Source organism: Melanostigma gelatinosum, assembly GCF_949748355.1.
Source record: "Melanostigma gelatinosum genome assembly, chromosome: 8".
NCBI lineage: Eukaryota > Metazoa > Chordata > Actinopteri > Perciformes > Zoarcidae > Melanostigma > Melanostigma gelatinosum.
In genome coordinates this window covers 13126380-13150564 of record NC_136641.1, presented here as the reverse complement: position 1 = coordinate 13150564, position 24185 = coordinate 13126380, and the positions used below count along the sequence as shown (strand labels likewise).

The following is a 24185-nucleotide window of genomic DNA, read 5'->3' as shown; positions in this document are numbered from 1 at the left end:
CTGTCTTACATGGTTCTCAGTGGACAGCAAATTGATAGAGGAACAACTACCTTTGTACACCAGGTCTCTCACAAAACAGCGTCTTTTCAGAACTAGCAGTTTGAGGATCACATTTGTACGCACGCTCACGCACACACAGCTCAGAAGGAGGAACAAAAAACGGTCATCAAAATGCCAGCCAGCCTCTGTGGTACATGGGACATCATCAGCACTGACAACTTAGATGGCTACATGACTGCAATGGGTAAGTCCTTAAAGCGTGTGGTAATCCAACAACTTGCTGAATCTCTGTTGAGTGACTTGAAGTGTCTGCAATTATAGCTCTGATTTAATTATATTATGCTGTAAAATGCAGATACAGCTTTATACAACATAAAATAAAGCACTAGGAGTGTAATACATTGCCACATGGGGGGGGGGGGGCATTAGGATGTACTTTTGTTGCAGTGCTATTAATGGTGTGCATGGGACTGTGGGTGAGTTTGAGAGAGAGAGAGAGAGAGAGTACACTTCCTCTACCGTTCCAGGTATCAGCCCTTGCTTACAAAAGATTGCTCTGAAGCTAAAGCAGAGGAAGGTGATTGAGCAGCGGGGGGACAAGTACACGATCAAAACTGTCTGCACCGTCCGAAGCTACACCATCTCCTTCAGAGCGGGTGAGGAGTTTGAGGAGATTACGCAGGGACTGGACAACAGACATCTCAAGGTGAAGATGAATGCCTGGTGAATTGTGTGCTCACAGTGATTATAAGCATACTGATTGCAATTGGTTTGCAGATCATGTGATATGTTTTACAGTTTATTTAGGCTGCTAAACCTGTTCTGTGTTGCAATGTACACTCTCTTCTTCTCTGCCAACTGTGCAGTCACTGGTGACATGGGAGGGGAATAAACTGGTGTGTCAACAGACTGGAGAGAAGAAGAACCGGGGCTGGGCTCACTGGATCGAAGAGGACAAGCTGTATCTGGTAAGAATATGAATTTAGATTTAAAAATATTTCTTCCCATTGTGTTCAACTCTTATTTCATTGAATTCCCCTTTTTAATGACATTTTACTGTACAGCATGTTAAATAAATATATCTGTGACTTAGGAGCTGTACTGTGAAGGAGAAGTCTGCACGCAGGTTTTTAAGAAGAAAGGGAACGAGTGAAGAGAAATGAAAGATGTTCTTCTGAAGAAGTTCCTCTGTGATGACAGGCATCATGTATTAGACTCACCACTCTAATCCCTGAATAACTAAACCACACTAAATTAAGTTACATGTGTGGGATTTTCTCTGTATTGTGACTTCAATGCTCGGTTCAGGAGAAAATGTATTTCCTGTGAGGGTGTGGAGGGTGCGGTCAAGTCCCGCATCTCATACAAGATCCTCCTCCTCACCTACAAGTCCCTCCATGCCCATGCCCCCCAGTACCTATCGGACCTCCTCCGCCCACATGCCCCTCCCCGGAACCTGCGGTCTTCAGACTCTGGCCTGCTTGCCACCACCCGCACCAAACTGCGAACCTTCGGGGACAGAGCTTTCAGTGTGGCAGCCCCCACCCTCTGGAACTCTCTCCCTGCGGTGATCCGCAACATTTCCACTCTGGACGCCTTCAAAAGGGCCCTCAAGTCCCATCTGTTCGCCAAGGCTTTCGGCCCCTAGTTTACTTGTTCTGTTTTTCTGACTGTTTGTCTAAACTGTTTTTGTCTAACTGTTACTCTTGTAAAGCGGCCTTGGGTCCCCTGAAAGGCGCTATATAAATTAAAGTTATTATTATTATTATTATTATTATTATTTACACCACTAGATGGGATCACTGCATTATTTTTGTCAGATAATGTCTGTCTACACTGGTTTGTAGCTCAGTGGTGCTTGGCCTCGGATAAAAAGTAAAACTGAGCATCAAGCCTGTTTTTGTCACCTTTAATCTGGTCAATGTAGGCTCTATTAAGTGCAAACTTTTTAGTTTCTTCCATATCTCTATAGTCTGATGAGACACATTTGAAATATATTTCCTTTGCGCTGGCTTGTGCTGACCATCTGACATTTGGTTGAGCTATTTGTAAAAAATAAAATATCTCATTGATGTAGATACATGAATACCCAGTTGTACAACAGAAAGTGAGGCGTAGGGTATGAGGAATACAGTATAATTAGAATTTTTTACAGCCTAATAAAATGAGTTTTTTTGTCATTATATCCTTGGATTGTGTGCTATTAGGGTTTTCTTACTCATAGATCTGACCTGTGTTATTCATCCCACAGGTGATGATGGAGGCAGCAACTGTGATATAATGAATCTGTGATATAATATGTGGTATATTGTAGCTAATCTGCCATCTATAGCTTCAAGAGATGGTACTTACTCCCAACAACCATAGAGTTCAGGAGTTTCCCTAAGAACCGAGCTATTTACTGAGCTACCACCACTTACAATTCATGCCATTGTCTATCGGTTTATGTTCACATGTATATATATACACACTTTTTCTCTGGGATATATATTTATACTTATATTGTTTTTAACTGTTAAATATTTATACCTACATCCGTTCTACTTTTTTGCTGCCCTTTTTTATTCTTTATACATATTTTCTTGTTTATTGTAAATTTGTGTTTGTACATTGAGAGCGGAGTGGAAACCGGAGACATACATAAACCAATAAAGCTGATTCTGATTCTGATTCTGATTCTGACTGGTAGCCAAATGTGACACTAGGTGGAAGGAACTCCATTATTTTACAATCCTGTAGACACTCAGCAATAACACAATAACAGTTGTTGTGACCAACAGTCAAGAACTTGCATTACAATCTACATATATATTTTGTAAAGCTTATTTTTCTTTTCTCCTGTCTTGTCTAATATGAAGGCTGATTCTCAGCAATACTGTCATACAAAATTGTATGGAAAATGTGTCCTTTATTTGATTGATTCAGCACCTCAGTCATAATATTTAACAGATGTGCAATGTATCTCTAATTTTGCATAGTTTCATGCTTGACAGAATTAATATTTAAAAGGCTCCAGGATTTAACAGTGTGATGTGTCATAGTGTGTAGGGTGATGTCAAAGCATAGCCTGATGTGTCATAGTATAATGCAATGTGTCATCGTATAATGTGATGTAATAGTTAGCTGAAATGATGCGTGAACCTACTTACATTTTGGACCTCAAAATGTTTCGGTGCATGTAGAGATAACCTTAGTTCTGCTCATTGTGGCAGCTGTGTCTTGGACTGGACCGGTAGCTCTGTACTTGGATCTGGGGGGAGTGAGGAGAGTTGCTGCTTCTCTCCGTCTCTGTCGCCAGGCCCTCCTCACAACAGCCTCGACACAGGCCGAAGACAAAGGGGTCTAACATAAAATAAGCTCAACAACTTTTCCTTTAGAGTTAGGGCTGGTGACATCATCTGTGACATCGCAGTCCTTGAATCAGACAAGTATCAGTCGGCTATCTGTCAAATATTGCAGGTGGAGTTAACGGAAGCGTCAATGATTCCAATCACAGCAGCTCCTCTCATGAACAGCAGACAGTTTAATGAGCAAAGACTTCCGGAGTTTCACTAAGAACTGAGCTTTTAATTAACTGCGATCCCCGAGTCTGTTCGAGGTAGTGTATTGAGCATGTGCAATGCATATAAGTGAGGTGTCAAAGTATGGTGTAATGTTGCGTGTCCTAGTATAGTGTGTTATGTCATCATATAGTGTGACGTCTTAGTATAATGTGACATCATAGTATAGTGCAATGAGTCATATTGGTGTGGTGAGTCATACTATTTGTGTTGTTGAATCAAGAACATTTGGGCCTTTCTCTATTTGCTCTTGTCTCTCTTACGGCTCCTGTCATATGAGCATAATAATATGTAAGCTTGTTTGTTGATACAGTCTGATTTGTGCTGTCCCCAAGGGGCCCAAGAATCAATTCATGCACACACTAACCTTGTTACGTAAGTTTCAATTATCCTGCAATTGCATCTCTCCATTGCCCGAACCACCTCCATCACCAGCAAAATAAATCAAAGTAGGTCAACACAACAGCCCTGCAGCAGTGACGTTAACGGTGATGAACATTTGGTCTGAACTTTTCAGGCCAAGCTGGCTGAAATATTGTGTGAACGTAATTTAATATATTGGACATCAAAATGTTTCGAGTGTATTAACTTGTCTGATCATCTGAGAAAAGGCAGCGGCTCTCCAACTTTGTCGCAGAACCCTCCTTCCTACTCTATGGAGGGTGAAACGAATCACACCAGATTTTTCAAAGTAGACTAATGGTCAAGTATTCCAGGTGGAGTTGTCAGACACTCCTATGATGTATGGCTCATAAACAGCAGACAGTTAAATGAGCAAGCACCACTGAATAGACCAATACTATCTCTTTGTAATGACCTTGTGCCCCACTGTTTAATAAATAACTACATGTGCTGTTTGTATTTTAGGAGGAAAATGCTGATTTGGAATAATTTAGAACAGCTAGGAGCCAATTCACGAGTACTGCAAACCATTTGACTGACACAAGAATATCCACATAACAGGTGAAATATCACATTTATCTTTGCGACACAGTGAAGCCTCACACCTCCCCCAGTAGTTAAGTCACGTGACACAGTGTAGAACCAAAATGGCTGCCCTTGTGTTTTGACGTATAGTAGCTAGCTATTTTTCTTTTTGTTTCATTCTTGGTAGAAAACTAGCAAACGAGAGACTTTTTGGAGGAACTGTATCTTGCCGCCCTCCGTATACTGGCGTCATAGTTTGTATCTTGAAGACAATCAAGACTGACACTTATTTGTTGATCGAGTTGGACTATGCATATTTAGTTCGAATACAAGCTAGCTAGCTGGCTCTGGCTGGCACACATCAAAGCGGTTGAAAGTGAAAAGGCTAGCTGACCTAGCTGCGATGGAGGAGTTGAGCGCAGACGAGGTGAGGCGACACTGGAAAACGTTCAAAAAGAGTGATGATCACTGATGTAACTCTGTTTTGCTAACTTTACAATTTTGGATTTTAATTAATTAATTTTCTTCGGACCTCATGTCAAATGGTTTTCCACTAGCCGACTTGCTACTAAAGCTAGCTCAGCGGCTAGCCTTGTTACACTGAACAAATGTATCCTCGATAAAATCACACATGTATTGCTTGTTCAATAGAGCAAAACGTCACATGAACCAACGCAACCCGTACAGTGTTTATTGTGAAGAGTCATTCAATGTAACTGAGGGATTTAACTGTAGGTTGGATGTGGTTCGTGTGTTTTTGTCACAGTTACCCGTAGCGGACGGCAATTTAAATTAGCCGGAGCACAATGCTAACTAGCTAGCGTAATGCTATAGAGGCTGTGCACAAGCTGGCCCACGGATTACATTACCTACATATAAAACGACTGAATTAATATAAATACGCTGAATTGTTTTCACGTGGTATATGTTTTTTCTACACCTTCATATTATTGATTTGTCATATCTTTTTTGCTAGCTGTAAGTTGCTAACGTTGTTTTGCTAACAGACAAAAATTAGCCTGCGAGACGACTCAGCATAAAAAACACCGGGCCACCATTGTGCAATCAACTGTGGGCCGACTAGGTGGCCACTGAGCTGCTCCACTTGGGCAGCACGTATCATTTTAGAAAGTGGTCCTTATTTGTCACCTTGGACCCGTACTTGGCAACAGTGTGCTGTTGATTTACTGCCAAGTTGCACGATTAGTAGCCTCCTCACATCTTACTTTGTTCGTAAGGTTGGTTACATTGTGAATGAAACCCGATCACTGCATCAATTGTGTGTCTTTTGTCTGGGACTAATTATCAAAGATGGGTCATGCAAAAAGTGTATTGATTTATGTTTCTTATTGTATCCGAACTGATTGTGCCAAAGATATTAAAACAATTATGCCTAATCATGTATACATTTCAACAGTCCTGTTACAAAATAAGTTCTCATTATGCAGGTCTGTAGAGTGAGCAACCACACTACTTTTTAGTGAATATGTAAATTTGCTTGTATGTTATTCAAGATCCGCAGAAGGCGACTGGCACGATTGGCAGTAGGACAGACGTCACAGCCCAGCACCCCTCTCAGCACACCCTTGACGTCTCCACAGAGAGAGACCCCCCCTGGACCCCTCCCTGGACCCTCATGTGCAGCACCCCAGCCCCTGCCACCAGCTTCCTCTCAATCATTTGGGCTCAATGTCCACAGTGGTACCCCTGCCACGTCCCCTATGGGCACCTCCGGTAAGAAGAACTGAGTCAGATCTGCAGGTTTGACGTGTATTCAGGCCGTTTGTCAAAATGACGGTTATTGCAGGCAATACTTAAGGTTAAGTTCTTATGATTTAGGATCAATATTAACGGGTCAGGATCTAGTCAGCTTTCTCCGTTTGTCAGCATAGTGTTATTGTTCTCAACCTCTTTTGCGATCTTTTAGTTTAACTCTATCATCCTACTCATCCAGGGTTGATATTTGTCTTTGAGGCCTGAAAGATAAATAAATCTTGGTTGTTAGAGTCTGAGCTCAACACTGAAAGGGACCTTTGTATTTGTGACCTTGATATTTGTACAGCGACACAAAGTGTTGGCTTGCTCTGCAGAGTGAGAAATTATGCTTTTATACATTGCTCTAGAAAATTCACCAGTGAGTCATGTATGGATAGACTGACAATCTGCTGGCATTGTTTGACGGTATGCATACATGTGGTGTTGTTGCTATACAGGGCTGACTTTTATGGCTTTTAGGGCCCGTGGTACTTGTTATAATTGGTGAAATTTGTGGTTTTCTTCATGGCAATCATGCAAGCCTTCATTTCATGTTGATGCATTTTTTTTTCATGAATATTGTACTTGACACAACTACTGTATGCAGTATTTATTTGACTCAACTGTTGGTAATTATATGATTGTTGTGCAACCATGAGTGAGTTGCTAATTCCGGCCCTTCACCCACAGTAAAATCCTGGGTGTTAATCAGCTTTCTCTCTACCTGTTACCTTTATCAGCCCTGATTAAAGCAATGGCACACCATGCTGATCCTAACCTAGTGTGGCTAAACAATTTGTTCTTCAATAAAGCGGTAGTCTTGACACAAAGAATACAACTGAAAGTTGCAGCTTAAAGCTTATAAAAAGTGTATTGAAAACGTGATCAGAGGTATCACCGCATGATTAATATAAAATATAAATGAGCCAAAAAAATTTTTTAAGAGGAGACCTAGAATATGAAACTGTCTTTGCAAACCATGTCTCCTCTGGTAGGTCTCTCCAAAGTGTGGGGCCTTCAATTGCAGAGATTCGTTCAGTCTAGAATTTTAAAGAAAACAGAAAAGCAACCGATTGTAAGATCTGCGAAGGTGCTCAATTGTGGTGTTTTGTTTTTGCAGGGGTGGTATATGGTAGTCAGAGCAGCGAGGGTGTGAGCTCCCTCTCCAGCTCCCCCTCCAACAGCCTTGAGACTCAGTCCCAGAGTCTGTCCCGGTCGCAGAGCATGGACATCGACACTGCCTCCTGTGAAAAGAGGTAAGAGTTTTTTTCGAATGGAATATTGTACTAGCCATGAAAATAGATTCTCCACTGAAAATCTATGTTTTAATGATCAAATACTCCTCTCCTGTAGGATTGAAGGGTGTCTGTAAAAACTATTTCGTTTTCTAATTGAGATAAATCTGCTGCTTCATGTGGACCACTGAGTTTTTGAGTGTTGGCATTGTCTGCTTAGGGATGAAGAGACTTAATAATTCTCTGTTTTATTCCAGCATGTCCCAGGTGGATGTGGACTCAGGGATAGAGAACATGGAGGTGGAGGACAGCGATCGCAGGGAGAAGAGGAACATGCCTGAAAAGGTAAACGGCAGCGGTGAACACTACTCAAAACAGAGGGTCTTTTATCCTTAATTACTTTGCCTACTTGACTTTGATGCCCATCTTGAGATCAAGTGAGTCTTTAAATGAGTTCACATAAAAGGAGTGTTTGGGTATTTACAGAAGGTAATTAGGGACTTTCCATATTCTTGGTTTCATTTTCTGTTATTGCAGTTGATTGATACATACCAGTCTCTTGATAGACCAGAGTGATCATGAGAGAAGAGTATTATGAGAATGCTGTAATGCTAGTCCATTTGGCATTTATTCTCTTGATGTCTGCGCCTCAGGAACCCTCTGCAAACTCTGATGTCTCAGAAGAACAGGCTCTGCAGCTCATTTGTAAGATCCTCCGCGTATCGTGGAAGGAGCAGGATAGAGATGTCATCTTTCTCCCTTCAATAGCTGCAGAGTTCCACCAGAACCCTAAAGATGGTATGTCATTGAATAACGTCTTTATCTCACCATAATACGCTGACTGACTGTGAAAAAGCAAGTATTTTCTACAACTGACTTTCTGCATTTGATAACTTGACTGTTATCCCTTCCCCCCCCCCTCTCTCCTGTAGTATACTCTGACTTCAAAGACCTGATTGGCCAGATCCTGATGGAAGTCTTAATGATGTCCACACAGTCACGTGTCCACAACCCTTTCGCCAGCTTGACCGCCACCTCTCAGCCAATTGCAGCAGCCAAATCCCCGGACCACCGTCTGACGCTGGTGCAGCCCTCCAGCCAAGGTGGCAGCCCCATGGGCCCCAGTGCAGGGTCCTTTGGAGCCAGCTCTCTGTCCAGGCAAGTACCATGACTCAGTACAACGAGCTTTGAGTGTAACTGCAAACTGAGACATATCAAGGCTCTGAATTGGTCACCTACGCTCCTCCTTAAAGGTGTGCTTTATTGATATTTAATTGGTATCATGTGATTGGAAACTGCTTTATTCTTCTTCTAGATGTAGTGATTTTGCTTTGATCATTTTTTATATTTCTGAGACGTCGTTGTTCGATGAGTTTTGCCAATCATCGTCTCAATGTTGTCCACAGTCTGTATGGGTGTGGTAGTCCTCACGCGATGGCTTTGGATGCAGCCAAGAGGACCTCCCCATCTCTCCCCACCCCTACTTCACCCACTGTACCCTCCACAACCTCTACCCCACAATTCATTGTGCCCCCGAGCCCACCCGCTACCGCGACTCCACGACACACACTCAACCCTCCATCTGCCCCCATGCCCATCTCGCAACGCTATCGGCCTTACTCTGTCACCTCTCCCTGGGGGGCTCCTTCCCCATCTAGTCCTGGTCAAAGAGGATTTACTTTCCCTGGACCCTCTCCTAGCCCCGCAGGGCCCTCTGTTCCTCCTAACACCCCAGTTCCTGTGCCACCTCCCAGCCCCCATACCCTCTCCTTGAGCTCACCTAGGGTTCGCAACCAACCCTCCACCACACCCCTCTCCACGGTGCCCCCTTCTCCCAGATCGAATACCCGACAGGCTGCCTTTGCTTCCAGGATCCCACCGTCTAGGTATCTCATCTTCCATTTGCATGTCAGTGTGTAGAGCGAGCAAACTTACTCAAACCATAATGTTTTTTGTGAACCACCAGATTTGAGGTTTGGTGTGAACAGATAGCCTTTGTTGTGTACATTGCTCCTTATGCTTCATGCAGTCGGTTCTCATCTACACAGACAATGATCTCAGCTGGCTAGTATTTAGGCTGCTAGGCTAAAAGTAAATGAACAACCTGATATTTTAGTGTTTCCTAAGTTTAAAAAAGAGTTGCTAATGTTATAAAAAATGTTATAAAAAATATGCTATATATATATACATACAGTATAGTCGGTTACAAATGCCGATTAAGATTGGGGGAATTAGCAAAATACATAATTAAACATTTCAATCTCCATATATTTTCAATGCATTTTCAAATAGATTCCTTCAGATTTAACAAAAAATAGACAATTAACATACATTGTTTTTAGCATTGCTTGTTGCTAACGTATTCATTTAAAAGGTCTAACCCATTTGCAAATGGCTAATATTGGATATAGTTTAACAAACATGTTTTGTAGGTCCTACCTGGCTCTGAAATTCTGGAGTAAATAAGATGTGGCTTACGCCTCTTTGCATTGTCTTGCTCAAGACAAGTTGTATGAGTGATCACGACAGTCCGTTCAGTTATTGGTTGAAAACAATGTTCTGACGGTGTATAAAAGCCGCAGACAAAATGGCAATAATGAACATTTAAAAAGCAGCACAAGAAATAGTCTTCAAACAAGCATGCAACCCTCCAGCATCCTTTTCTGAGTGCTCCCTTCTTCCTTGTCTTTTCTTTGGACCTGTTACTATTCTACATTTGTCTTCATGTTTTTTTTCACTTCCCCTCTGTCTCCTCATGCTTGCACAACATCCTCTGTTCTTCCAACCATTCCCCTCGTGTCCTTTCCTCGTCATGTTAGCCCCTTGTCGGTCCTGTTCTCTGCCCTCTCTGACATGTCTCAGGACAGCAGTGATGAAGATTCTGAGGAGGAGGATTTTGCACGGGTTCAGTTTGGGTCCAGGTACACCGCTGCACGGTGTGTGCGTTTGTGTTAGCTTGCTCAGTTATGTGTCCACTGCATGTTCCAGTGGGCCCACGAGGCTTTCCACTAACTGCGCACAAACACACCAGGGTAGAGGGGTGTAGGCTCAGCCGTCTTTAAAGAGCGCCGTAACTGTTTTGGACATACTGTCCTGTAACTATAATCTTTGATGTATAAAGTGGTGGTACGTTTTAAACTCTGTTTCCACAGAGCTGCAGAAACTCCATATAATATACCGGTACACTTTCATTGGGCTTAAGGTCTGCAACAGTAACTGAACCCTGTTTTTGTAGCCCTGAACCTTCAAAATCCTGTAAGACATTTTCCTGGAAGTGGTCCCTGTTTTTTGGGTTACGTTGGTTGACTTCCATTTTTAATGTTAATGAATATGATTACATGCAGTGTACTGTGTCATACATAAAATGCATGGGGAGTATCTTCGGTGAGTCTTGATTCCCTGCTCTATGGACGTTTGTTTTGCTGCACAGTTGCTAAATGTAGGTTTGGTTCAACTTGCATCACATCTTTATTCAGGAGAAACTGCCATGAACAAAGTTGCATTGCTATTCGCCCCGTGGCAGAGGTGATGCTGCTGCTTTGCCTTCGTTCAATGGACGGATAACAAAGTTGATTTCACTACCTCCTAAGGGTTGTTGTGCTTTGAAGCAGCTTGCGTACAGGAGTTGCAGTTACAGCAAACCACTAACTGCAATTTCAACGCTTGTCACTACATGCGTCAGTTAAGTGTGGCAAGCTGAATCCTAATATCAGCTTCAAAGACTTTCTGCAAACAGCCTTTTATTGTTCAATATCATCGCTTTCTCTTTCAAGAGCCCATTACTCAGACGCTGCAATGCTGTCACTAATGCTTTATGGTTTGTTTCTTTCAGGAGCCCTGAGAGTGGGCTTGAGTTTGTTAACCATACATACATGATTATGTTTGATGCTAATCGCGTATCTCTCTGTGCTGTGATGTTTTTCTGTTATTTAATGAGCCCCTCTGTGTCCTTGTTTACTTTTTTGTTTTACATTTATAGTCTTGGTGCATCTGGAGGGGGAATGTCCTGCAATTCAGCCAGCGACCGCTTCACCATTGAGACCTGCAAAGAGACGGAGATGCTGAACTACCTCATTGAGCGTTTTGACAGTGTTGGCATGGAGGAGAGGAAAGCTCCCAAGGTGAGTATCTGTCTGTAAGACCGAAGAAATGTTTACGCTAAAAGTATTGTGTTCCTTTTACTTTGTTTCATATCTTGCCAACGATATATATCACAAAATACCATGTTTTCTGGTAATTCAATAAATAGTCGATACACGATAAAGCCTATTTTTGTGTGAATTCAGTTATTTTTAAAAATTTTACTTCTAATAAAATGAACATAAAGTGGCATTTTAGAGGAGAAAAAGTCAGCTTTACACTTACCATGTTTAATTTCATGCACAGAAATATCGAGTAATCAGATTAAGACGATACTTTGATTTTACTACACTAAGGTATTCCCATAAGCAGACTTCTGATTTTAAAATCCATTCAGATACATCTTCACATTTAATTGTTGCCCCGGCCTAATAATTCACCTCGTCTAAATTGGTTACAAAATGTCCTGAGGACGGAGGAACAGTGCGTACCTCATACTAGCTGCAGGCCAGATGGTCTGGAAACAAAGCGGCCGTTTTGCTCATGAGAGAGAACTGTGAATCAAGTCTGGAGAGAGTTGTCTGTGAAATCAGCAGCATACATTCTTATCATACCTCTAGCTGTCTCTTCTCATCCTTTCTCTGTTTCTCTCTCAGGTGTGTAGCCAACCAAATGTCAGCCAGCTTCTCAGCAACATTCGCTCTCAGTGTATTTGTCATATTGCCCTGGTCCTGCAAGGCACCCTGACCCAGCCACGGTAAGAAAGCCCAGCCCACACACTGTGACAATCTTTGGGTTATTTTCGTTTCATACATTTGTACGTCTTCTGTTCCTTCTCGTTTTAGCCCGAGTCTCCATAGCAACTACTCTTTCAGCGTGACTCGAGAAATGTTATTTGTTTAATTCCGGCACAATGCTTCTCTGTTTCCTACGTGCAGGAGCCCTCTCCATCAGTCTTTGCTGGTACCTTATCTGCTGTGTCGGAACCTGCCGTATGGCTTTATTCAGGAGCTGGTGCGCATCACCCACCAGGAGGAAGGCGTGTTCAGTCAGGTGGGAAGCACGCCCATCCATATAGATGCATGCTAATGCTCATTTAGGGTCACTTAGGCCGAAACCTATCCCGGCATACAGCGGTGCAGAATGAACCTTTTGAGGTAGCAGTTCATACAGAATGTCGTTAGAGTGATACTCTGACGTGATGAATGACATGTTTTACTCTGTTGTTTTTCAGATCTTCATCCCCATCCTCCATGGGCTGGCTCTTGCCGTGAAAGAATGTTCCTTTGACAGTGACAACTTTAAATTCCCCCTCATGGTGAGGAGGTGTTGTCCTGGCCTGACTCGTGCTGTAGTACCAAGCAGGAGTTGAGACTCAAAGTAGTTCAAATTCCAGGGGATTTGCAGCATAGCCGGGATTAATGAAGTCCTTGCGGTCGGACAACCTGTCTGCTCGGTAGAAACGGCTCTAGATGTTCAGCATACGCATCTGTGTGCAGACATGCTTGAATATTCAGTATAATAGTGTTGCCATTGTGCTGCTTCTCCTCTTGGATGGATATGATGATTTTCTTCCTACTTTGACAATTGAATCTAATTTTATCTCACCATCCTTCCGAGCATGCACAAAGCAATAGAATGTGATTTGGCCTCTCTGAGAATTTGGTGTATTCAAGTAGTTAATTTTCAACAACTGGCTTGTGTCAAATTATTTAGCAGGATGCGTGCTGTTGGTTTAATTAGCTTCTTACTAATGCACCGAGTAGATTATATATTGAATAATCGCACCTAGTTACACCGTGTAACCCAGTTTACCTGTAAACCAAACGTGACTCAAGCCTTTCTTTAGTTGTGTTTTGTTGTGTTTTGACAGGCATTAGCTGAGCTTTGTGAAATCAAGTTTGGAAAGACTCACCCAGTGTGCAGTTTGGTGAGTATACCTTTGGATGAACGAAGCTACATTATGGCACTGAAGTGTTCATCATTTTGTCCTCAAGGCTCAGATTATTTAGGCTGTTCATTTTAGGCTGACTATAAGTCGAGTACGTGCAAGTCTGGCTATTGTCTCGATTGTCTGTTTATACCTTCAGCACACCACCATGGCCGGTTGACATCAGCACAAAAGAATGTGCTCTGCTTATTCTATTCATGATGCCAGGTCGTCTTTATGCTTCACAGAAAAAGGGCAAAACAGAATTCCCCTGTGCGTAGAAAATGACTGAGCCGCTGATATTCAGCAGCAACAACCTCTCAAATCAGAGTTCTTTGAGTTTATATTAAGCTCACTTAGTCACTTATTAAAGTGTGTTCAGTTATTTTTTTTAAGTGACATTAGGACGTTAATTATTTCTTTGTGACTCAAACTAAACAAGCTGGTTACATACATACATTTCAGTTCATTGTCTTCCCCGGCTGTTGACACACATACTGGCTTTCACTTGAATTCAAACCTCGAGTGATGGGATGGTTACTGGCACCAGTAGATGATGAAATATGTTAAATGTTCAAAACAAAAAACGTATGTATTCCAATGTAATGTTTGTCATGGCGGTCTGTGCAGGCAATGTCGCTGCCTTTGTGGTGTCCCAAACCTCTGAGCCCGGGTTGTGGCCGAGAGATCCAGAGACTTTCCTACGTGGGAGCTTTCTTCAGCCTTTCTGTGTTTGCTGAGGATGATGTGAGTTACCTAATCAATGAACCCGAGTAGCATTAGATTGCAGCCAATGCTGACAAGTGTCGAGTTGACCGAAAGTAATCTTAATGCTTTTCTTTTTCTTCAGACAAAAGTGGGAGACAAGTATTTCTCTGGCCCGGCCATCACCATGGAGAACACGCGAGTCGTCAGCCAATCATTGCAGCACTACCTGGAGTCAGCTAGGGTGAGTCTCTGCTTCATAACACATTTATTAAATAGCTCTCCTTTTGTGTTTAGAACAATGTATTGGAAGTATTTGTCATCTCTTTTAGGGTGACCTGTTCAAAGTTCTCCATAACATCCTACTGAATGGAGAAACGCGCGAGTCAGCTCTTAATTACATGGCAGCTCTGGTCAACTACAATGTGAAGAAAGCTCAGATGCAGGTTTGTTACAAAACTCATTCATTCAACAGAATTATTTAAATGAATGTCATTGTGAGTTACCAAACTGGTGCACCCACAGGAAAGATCTGAAGTGTAGAAATACAATTCGGTTATAAATGTTTGCATACATTAAAAAAATCAAGAAATGCTGACTTCATATTCCGGTCGTAGCTGTTCAACATCCTTTAGTCTGACTGACTTCACCCTCTTTTCTCCCCGCTAGACCGATGACAAGCTGGTGTCTACAGACGGCTTCATGCTCAACTTCTTATGGGTGCTGCAACAGCTGAGCATGAAGATCAAGCTGGAGACGGTGGACCCGTACTACATTTTCCATCCACGATGTCGCCTCGTTGTCAGCACAGAGGAGACGCGTCTGAAAGCCACCATGGAGGAGCTGAAGAGCTGGCTGACCGGACTGCGTAAGTTGACCGAAATATAATCAGAGATTTATGAGGGTGAGGACTGTTTGTACAAAAATGTTGTGTACTTGAAGTACGTTATTGATATTTTATGTTTCATTGAATTACTGCAAGTCGACTCCATCGTTCATATACTGCTGTCATTTTGAGAAATCTGTTCATTACACGTAGCGCAGCCATTTTGCATTCTATCCGTTTTCAGAGTGATTCATCAAAATGCCAGATCTGTGATTTCCTTTTCTTTCTTTTTTTTAAATCAAGTTCATTTCAGATGAGTCATCCTTGTGTTACTGTCTCCACATTCCTTCTGCCTTCTTTATTTGGACTCATTTACAAAATAATAGCAGCTACACATGCCGTTCTGTATACAATTCATGTCGTACATTACAGGTGAAATAATACATAAAACATCTTGGACATATGTGGCAAGATACATTAACTTATTGTTTTTTTTGGGGGGGGCAGTAAAGCTGATATTTAACAGTAATGATACTGGCAGACTGGTTGTGACTGATGGTGGTTTCTATATTTGAATTTTCTTCTTTTCATGGACAGACGAAGACACCAGCAAGTTCTCAGAACCCAAGTTCCCCACCGAATGTTTCTTCTTGACGCTGCACGCCCACCATTTATCCATCCTGCCCGGCTGCAGACGTTACATCCGCAGGTTACGGGCCATCCGCGAACTGAACAGGTTATTATTTCTTTACAGGGACGATGCATGTATTGATCAACATCACTGTAAAGTGACACGCATACACGCATGTATTCATAGCATGATTGTCTTAATGTTGTTAATTCCCTTTGTTAGGACTGTAGAGGAGCTGAAGAACAGTGAAAGCCAGTGGAAAGATTCTCCCCTGGCTAGTCGACACAGAGAGATGCTCAAGCGATGCAAAACCCAGCTCAAGGTTAGTTCAACATCACTGACCTACAAATGCTTACTAGATAATAATAGTAATAGATTTACTGCATTCAACATTAGAGGGCTATCCTCAAATGCTGAAACATTCGATGACGCAGCGGAGACGTGACCCTTATTGTGTGTGACTTTGTCGTGTCAGAAACTGGTGCGAGCCAAAGCTTGTGCTGACGTGGGCCTTCTGGATGAGAACCTGCTCCGCAGATGTCTGCAGTTCTACAGCACAGTCATCCAGCTCATTCTTCGCATGGTGGACCCTGCCTACCCCAAGTGAGTCTCCCTTTCACTGACAGACTGTTTGTTGTGATATTGATGTAAAAGGAACCGATGCAGCATCACACAAAGCATTTTTAATTTTTTTTGTTCTCCGTCATGCTGTTTCCCTTCAGAGTGTACTATGAATCAAGATGTAAGTACCATGTGTGTTTCTTCATTCCTTCCACAGCATTAACCTGCCGCTGCACCCTGAGATTCCTAAAAGCTTTGCTGCTCTGCCTGAGTTCTACATTGAAGATGTGGCAGAGTTTCTGCTTTTTGTCGTGCAGTAAGTTTATAGTTCAGATCTTGTGCACTTGTCTCGTTGGTCAACCATGTTTTATCTAATCACGTCTTGTGGAGGGGAGTATTACAATGTTCACGCTGCACCATGTCTGTTTGAAGGAAAGGACAATATAATATGAGAGCGATATAAATGTCAAAGAAAAGACACAAAGTAATACATTTATCAATACAACACATGAAACTAAAGCCAAGAGTTAAGTAGAAGCTGTTTTGTTTCATCCCTTCCTCCTGCTCCCTTCTTCAAGGTATTCTCCGCAGGTTTTATACGAGCCGTGTGTCCAGGACATTGTCACCTTCTTGGTGGTGTTCATCTGCAGCCAGAACTACATCAGGAACCCTTACCTTATCGCCAAGTTGGTGGAGGTGCTGTTTGTCACCAACCCCGCTGTACAGCCTCGTACTCAGCGATTCTCTGAAATGATGGAGAACCACCCGTTGTCTGTCAAACAGCTGGTCCCCGCCCTCATGAAGTTCTACACCGGTGAGTTATACGTGTTCTGTATTTCAGAGCTGCTGCTGCAGTGGATGGGATAAGTGGGGATTCTTGAGTGCAAAGTATGGATCCTTTCCCTTTTCAACTAAAATGAACTGTCTCCTCTGGTCAGATGTGGAGCACACCGGCGCCACCAGCGAGTTCTATGATAAATTCACTATACGGTACCATATCAGCACCATCTTCAAGAGCCTCTGGCAGAACCTTGCCCACCATGGCACCTTCATGGAGGAGTTCAAGTGAGATTGCTTTTGACACTTTGTCGTATAAAAAAACATTACACAATTACGGTTTGAATCGGTGTCTGTCTGACTTGGATCAATTCTAACCTGACCTACTTTTCCATCTTCTTTCATGCTTACTGCCCTCTAGCTCTGGCAAGCAGTTTGTGCGCTACATCAACATGCTGATTAATGACACCACCTTCTTGTTAGACGAGAGCCTTGAGTCTCTGAAGCGAATCCACGAAGTTCAAGAAGAGATGAAGAACAAGGAGCAGTGGGACCAGCTGCCCCGGGTCAGTGCTCAGCCCAATAGGCTCTTGTATTTATTTATTAGCAGTTATCGTTGAGCTTAATTTCTTTCAGCAATAAAACACAGAATTTAAGTCATAAAAGTAGTTGGTAATCTGTGTTGAATTAAAGCGGCAAAGACAAAAGGATAGCTAAGTGGTTATTGTGTGAGCTGCGACACATTATCGCCTCGCTCCTATTTCTGCAGAGCTGTGAAAGTAACTGTTGCAGAATAATATTGTTTGTGGTTAATTGCAAACTTCCAGGAGCAGCAGCAGAGTCGCCAGTCCCAGCTGACTCAGGATGAGCGCGTGTCCCGCTCCTATCTGGCCCTCGCCACGGAGACGGTTGAGATGTTCCACATCCTCACCAAGCAGGTCCAGAAGCCTTTCCTCAGGCCTGTGAGTGCCACTGCCCCCACTGGACATTTAGAAAAGTCATCTCACTTGAACTTGATATGTTCTCGGCTCCATGAATTGAAATGTGTTCTCAATAATACAATAAAATGAATGTACGGGCAGCATTATCAGCCTGAACTGGGCACTGTGAGCCCAACAAGCTGTTCGAAACGGTGCCTTCTTTTTCCTACAGGAGCTGGGGCCTCGTTTAGCTGCCATGCTAAACTTTAACCTCCAGCAGCTCTGTGGGCCTAAGTGTCGGGATTTGAAGGTGGAGAACCCTGAGAAGTATGGCTTTGAGCCCAAGAAGCTGTTAGACCAGCTGACCGACATCTACCTGCAGCTAGACTGTGCCCGCTTCGCTAAAGCGATTGCAGATGACCAGGTTTGTGTTTTCACTCAAAGATTACACCTTGCTTTGTAAGGAATACTTGCACAAGTGGGCGTTTGTTAGGATGAATAATTGTCATGAGAAAAGGCTACAGGAGATTGTGGTAGATCATCACAATCATGGTCGTATTGCCTTGAAGACGTGAATTAAACTATTGTTCTTGTTTACTGTAATACCGTGTTTCACCCAGTTTTCATGAATATCCACTTCTTCCCGGATAATGCAAGCAGGAAGCAATTAGGGATCAAATGCTGTAGAGTAGTTCATTTTAATGTGACGTTTCAAGCAGCCACTGTAACATGTGTATGAGTTACTGTGTGCATTTTGACTGGAGGCAATTGACGATAAATGATTTCTTTACGGAGAATACCTATAAAAAAAGTCTTGCATATAGAAAGAGACGACTGACAGTTAAGATACTGAATTTTTGCATCTCCTCAAAGATGCTCTTCCCTTGCAGCGCCCTAATATATTTTCCCTCATTTTGGTCTGTGTGTAGCGGTCGTACAGCCGCGAGCTCTTTGAAGAGGTGATCTCAAAGATGAGGAAGGCTGGTATTAAGTCCTCTATTGCCATTGAAAAATTCAAGCTGCTATCGGACAAGGTGGAGGAAATAGTCGCCAAGAACTCCCAATCTGAAATGGACTACAGTGACGCACCTGACGAGTTCAAAGGTGTGTGTGTGTTCACAGTGTTTAAGCAGCATACCTGCAACTTTTAGCTTTGTATCTCCAGTAGAGGCAATTAAGGTAATTCTTACACTTTAAATACAAATGATTTTTTGTTGTTATTACCTAAACCACAAAAGTCACTGAATCTTTGGCCCAAAGAAGAAAGTCACTGGCTCAGAAATCTGGTGTGACCTCAGGTCAGTCAGTGCGCAGACGGACAGGATCTTCAACGGCCTCTATCGCTGTTGAATTCCACACATTTACAGCGGCTTTTGCAGCTCATACGAGTCGTATTGACAGCTTAGAGCGAAGGCTATCCTATAACCACAGAGTTAATATAATCTAGTAAGAGAACGTGGCCCACATACCTCCTTTGAGTCCCAGATATGCCAGCCTACCCACCGCGGTCGACAGGGAGTGTGCCGCACAGGAGGCTCGGGTATCGTCTTTCCCTGCGGTTAAAATCTCCCACGCCAGGTTTTATTTTTGAAACGCACGAGTCCTCCTGAAACAACCTTGTGACATTTCAATATTGGGCACACTTTATCAAAGGCTCTCTTTGAGTATTTATTGGGATACTTTCTTTAGTGGTTGCCAATTTTGCTGTCATATAAAACATAATTGTTTCAGCAGCTGGGTTTTGACATGTCTCATAAGTATGAAGCCATGCCTTACATGCTGATAATATTTAATTCTGTTTGGGGGGTTTTCTGTTTAGTTTATTTAGTTTTTTGTAGTGTTTATTCATTCTTAATTCAAAGACCACTGAAAAAGCCAGTGTAGATTAACTAGTACCGGTAGTAGGTTACCTGTATTCAGATGTACGAATAATAACCCTTCGTCCAAACACAAGGAGCAGCCTTTTGAGCAGCCTATGATATTTGTTTCAGCTCTATTAGGAAAAAAAAGGATAGCAGGATATGCTGACAATAAAAATGTTTCAATACTGATCACATTCTCACTTTTAGGATTGTCATTTGACGCTTGTGCTTTTTGTTTCGACGGTGTTAAGTTCTCCTACTGTCTCTAAAATGTGCATATGGCTTTATTATAACAGACCCTCTGATGGACACACTGATGACTGACCCCGTGATACTGCCTTCGGGCAACATCATGGATCGATCCATCATCCTGCGTCACCTGCTTAACTCCCCCACTGATCCCTTCAACAGACAGCCACTCACAGAGAGCATGCTGGAGTCAGGTAACCCAACCACGATGCCTTTTCACCAGTAATTACATGTAAAGTTCTGTTCAAGGTAGGCGAGCGCAAAAGTCTTTCCTAATACGAACAGCAAAGCAACTATCTCGTTTTAGATTCAAGGCAAGTGATTAGAGGACACCAAAATGTCAAATTAAAGTACTGCCTGTTAGATTGCAAATGTCAGTTTGCGTGATTACAATCTGTTGTTGACTCTGCAGTCCCTGAGCTGAAGGAGAGGATCCATACCTGGATGAGAGAGAAACAGGGAGGACGGCCTGTCTGAGGACCACGTGGCACCAACGTCTGGCCTGCTAACCATCATTAAGAGAGCTGTCCAAATCGCCTGAATTCAGCGTCCCTACTACCAAGAAACATTTGAATGAAAAAAAAAAAAGACCTGATTTGATTTTTATTTGCATTTACCCTTTTTGTTTCCAACCGTTATGGTTCTAAAAACGAAATATAATAAAGTTAAGACTTTTAAGTTTTTTTTCTCATGAGTTTGTGTATATATCTAACAAAATATATACATATATTTAACAAAGGTTAATTAATGCAATATAGTGCTCCAAAAATACCTTTCCACCACCAACGGGTTTACCAGCGAGACGCATAGATTCACTTCATCCATAATTTTCCTTTACGGTTCTCATTTTGTTTCGTAATACTCTATTGTTTGCTTCATTAAACAATTATGATTTTAGGGAGAAGGGAGGGCAATACATTTGGGAGAGTGTGGGTGGGTTCTGATAAAAATTGCTAGCCCCGGGTTTTCATTATTAAGACTGACAATGGTGAACTTGAGTCCACATAATGTATGCTGATTTCCCAGAGCTAACAGTTGCACAGTTTGTGCTTGTAGACAAAGTTCAGAACAGGAAATATCCATTAAGGATGTAGCCTAACGTTAACTAATCCTAAATGTCAGCTTTTGAGTACAGTAGGAAGATAAGCAGTGGATTACCAAAATACAGTATGTTCAGTTGTTCCTTTCTAGTCTCATTTTCCCTGCTGACTTCAATAGATGGAATTTACTTCTTGCGTGTGCATGGCCTCAAGTCAAGAACCTCCTAAGCTTCTGATGGACAAATAACCCTCGTTTAGGCGAAATGGAAGGAACATGAGAGAATGTAGCATGACCTCCAGAAACCCCATCATAGGAGCGCACCATTAAAAGTCGGCTCTTCAGAAACACTGACATCTGACGACAAGGCGGTCTCTTTCAAATGGCACTGTACTTAACGTTACCTTGCTGACCTTAACTGTACAGGAAAGGATTTCCTTAAACCACATACCTGTTTTGGAAGCTAGGATTTTGAACTGAAATAAATGATGATGCACATTATTTCACAACTCGTCAGTTTTTTCCAAATATTGATGCAGTCGGGGTTTTGTTTGGTCCTTTTTGGCCAATGTCTTTAAAAAAATGTTTATTGGCTTCATGAAAAGATGGACGCTTACATCACGCGTAACTACAAAATGTCAGATTATACAAAGTATAAAAATAATTTTCTCTAATACTTTATGTAAAGAGAATAAACATGCAGCAACAAAGGTGCCATATTAATGAATACAATTAACTTTCAAAATCTCTATACAGTATATGAATTGCATGCAAGTTATAGCTTTGATTGTATGCATACACTATTCCAATTCAGTTTTTGTAATGTGATTTCCCAAATGCATAAGCTTACTGTAATTGTTATAAACTAATGGATTGAACTTGGCAACTGTCCCAATTTTATCGGCAAGATGTAAATATTGTGCATAATTAAGGGCAAACTATCTTATCCGGGAAAACGATTAACCCTTCGTCAGTCTAGAAGCTCTTCAGATTTTTTGCACACTGTGAAAAAACCTTGGGGAAAAAACGTGAAAATTGCAAAATATTATATTCAATACTGCCTAAATTAAAGCGGATGGCGCCCAAGAATCAGAACCAGCTTTTTTTGATGCATACTCGTTGCTCTCCACTTACACAGAGTTTACAAATATATAAAAAATACAAAACAGGGACAACAACAAAAAAGAACAGATGTAAGCATAAACATTTAATGACTATGTACAATATAAATATATATCCAAAAATATATACACATATATATATACACACACACATATATATATATATATATATATATATATATATATATATATACACACACACACACACACACATATATATATATATATATATATATATATATATATATATATATATATATATATATATATATATATATATATATATATATATATATAAACATAAACATAAACCTATACAACAGTGTCAATGGAATTGAGGTGATGGCAAATGGAGGTAATAGTGCAGTAGCAAATTACTTAATTGTAAAGCAAAATGTATTTGCGAATGTGGTTATAGGCCTACATTTATGGCACTTATGTGGGTAGACATTTTTTTAAATGTAAAATATGATTGTATACATTGTGAAGTTTAGAAGATGTGCACTGAGATGTGAGATGCTCCATGCCTCGCTAGAAGGCGCTCTTTGCGGTGACCCTGGGTGACAGCGCTGTGGGGAGCGGTGGATAGAAATCCTGCAGTGTGACGTCACGGCACAGATAAAATAGACCACGCCCACTCCCCCTCCTATTCCGATTACGAGCATCCCCATTGGCTCTGCGACACCATTAGTCACCGATGTCTCTTCTTCATTGGCCCAGCCGGCAGTCAGTCAGCGTTGCCCGAGAGGGAGTTGACGTAATCTGTTCGGTAAATCAAGGCAATCTATCAATTCTTTTCGCTTGTGTGCAGATATAGGCGTCCGCCTCGTATCTCTACTGGAAAATAAACTCGCCAAGGATCCACTGATTGCATTCACGGGTCCATCCTGCGGAGGATACCGCTATAATGGGTGTTTTTCACCAAAGTGGACTTTATAACAGTTTTCGTGCTCGCGGAATTTGATTAAAAAAAAAAAAACACGTCTTGACGCTCGCTAGCTAACGTTAGTGTTCTCGCCACTGTCCTGTGGTGCTGTCTTGGTGAGAGTCTTCAAACGTGAGTAAAAACGATTCATTCATGTATATTTTCAATGTTTCCGGTGCACGAGCTTGTAATACCAGATATGCATTCCAGGCAGTTGTTGGTGGCTGACGTTAATCGCAGACTGTCTGTGTCTTTGCACCGTTAACGTCACACAGTCCTGGTTCCGACACCAGTTTTACACACTGACATTATACTATTTACTTTGCTAATTACATGACAATACCGATTTACCAGCACAATGTCTGTCTATGTCTGGATAACTTGTATCCTTCAGACACCGGAGGTGAGTTAGTTCCGTCTCGTGCCACAGACTCAAGTCACACCCGGTAACATTTCATGGCTGAACGCCAGCTTTCAATACGAGATAACAGTACGGCTACCGTCCGAAACATTAAATGTTAAAATCCTGAAGCCCTCCAGGGGTACAACAGGAACATTGTGTCGATTCTGTGCTTTTAAAATAAGCATGCAACTCCTCCCTCCACTGTTCCACAACATGCAGCAGCGAGGATTAGCCTACTTCCTAACATCGGCGAATCCAATTTCTAAAAACGGAAAATTAAGCTGTTTGCATGCGCAGAATGAACGCAGTTCGTTCCAGATGGGCCCAGCTCACCGTTACCCACTGTAACACACACAAAACGGGGAGATAGAATTCCATGGGCGTATGCGTTAGCAAGTATGGCTGACTGCATGGACATGGAAAAACACGAGTTATTTGGCAAATGTAGTCCCGGGGCGCTCGATGTATAGCGCTAATTGACACATTGCAAAGTTGTGCTAATGACAACAATATGATGTTTATTGCAGCCTATTTGTGGCATGCAATATTCATAGTTCGCATTCGTCAAACGCGTAATTTGCATATAATTATACATTAAATGCATTACCTTTTAATCCTTTTATTTGACTGTTTTATGTCTGGTTGGCAGCTGTTTACAAAATATTAAAGCGCTTTTGTGG

The 24185-nt window shown here is 41.9% G+C and overlaps 3 protein-coding genes across 10 annotated transcripts in view; all 3 read left to right on the top strand.

Annotated features, from left to right (window-relative positions):
• Nucleotides 1-100: 100 nt before the first annotated feature.
• Nucleotides 101-2615, top strand: rbp7a (retinol binding protein 7a, cellular). Its single transcript, XM_079272875.1, has 4 exons — nt 101-244; nt 528-706; nt 867-968; nt 1094-2615. Exons 1-4 carry the CDS (start codon nt 172-174, stop codon nt 1151-1153), a joined length of 414 nt encoding a protein of 137 aa, XP_079129001.1. The 5' UTR covers nt 101-171; the 3' UTR covers nt 1154-2615.
• Nucleotides 2616-4623: 2008 nt separating this feature from the next.
• On the top strand, nt 4624-20696 carry ube4b (ubiquitination factor E4B, UFD2 homolog). 2 transcript variants are annotated; one of them, XM_079273868.1, is made up of 29 exons: nt 4624-4914; nt 6002-6221; nt 7363-7498; nt 7735-7822; nt 8131-8275; nt 8410-8635; nt 8884-9363; nt 10297-10398; nt 11457-11598; nt 12214-12314; nt 12496-12610; nt 12792-12875; nt 13431-13487; nt 14118-14234; nt 14338-14436; nt 14525-14638; nt 14862-15060; nt 15616-15754; nt 15872-15971; nt 16125-16252; nt 16428-16526; nt 16789-17024; nt 17149-17275; nt 17409-17553; nt 17815-17949; nt 18140-18331; nt 18837-19011; nt 20066-20212; nt 20431-20696. In XM_079273868.1, exons 1-29 carry the CDS (start codon nt 4891-4893, stop codon nt 20493-20495), a joined length of 4137 nt encoding a protein of 1378 aa, XP_079129994.1. In that variant the 5' UTR covers nt 4624-4890; the 3' UTR covers nt 20496-20696. The 2 variants fall into 2 exon arrangements, with proteins under 2 accessions (XP_079129994.1, XP_079129995.1); XM_079273869.1 differs by lacking the exons at nt 8884-9363; nt 10297-10398.
• A 2326-nt stretch (nt 20697-23022) lies between these two features.
• kif1b (kinesin family member 1B) overlaps nt 23023-24185 on the top strand; it is a 56523-nt gene continuing 55360 nt past the window's right edge. For all 7 annotated transcript variants that reach the window (XM_079273180.1, XM_079273179.1, XM_079273182.1 and 4 more), the window contains exon 1: nt 23023-23234. The gene's annotated coding sequence lies outside the window, so the exon portion shown is untranslated. The remainder of the gene's footprint in view (nt 23235-24185) is intronic.

Bases quoted from the DNA above. Each gene is read 5' to 3' on its own strand.
- rbp7a (XM_079272875.1), top strand. From the start codon at position 172: ATGCCAGCCAGCCTCTGTGGTACATGGGACATCATCAGCACTGACAAC. The intron at 245-527 runs GTAAGTCCTTAA...CTACCGTTCCAG, and splicing joins TGGCTACATGACTGCAATGG to GTATCAGCCCTTGCTTACAA. The intron at 707-866 runs GTGAAGATGAAT...CCAACTGTGCAG, and splicing joins TGGACAACAGACATCTCAAG to TCACTGGTGACATGGGAGGG.
- ube4b (XM_079273868.1), top strand. From the start codon at position 4,891: ATGGAGGAGTTGAGCGCAGACGAG. The intron at 15,755-15,871 runs GTTATTATTTCT...TCCCTTTGTTAG, and splicing joins GCCATCCGCGAACTGAACAG to GACTGTAGAGGAGCTGAAGA. The intron at 16,527-16,788 runs GTAAGTTTATAG...CCCTTCTTCAAG, and splicing joins TTTCTGCTTTTTGTCGTGCA to GTATTCTCCGCAGGTTTTAT.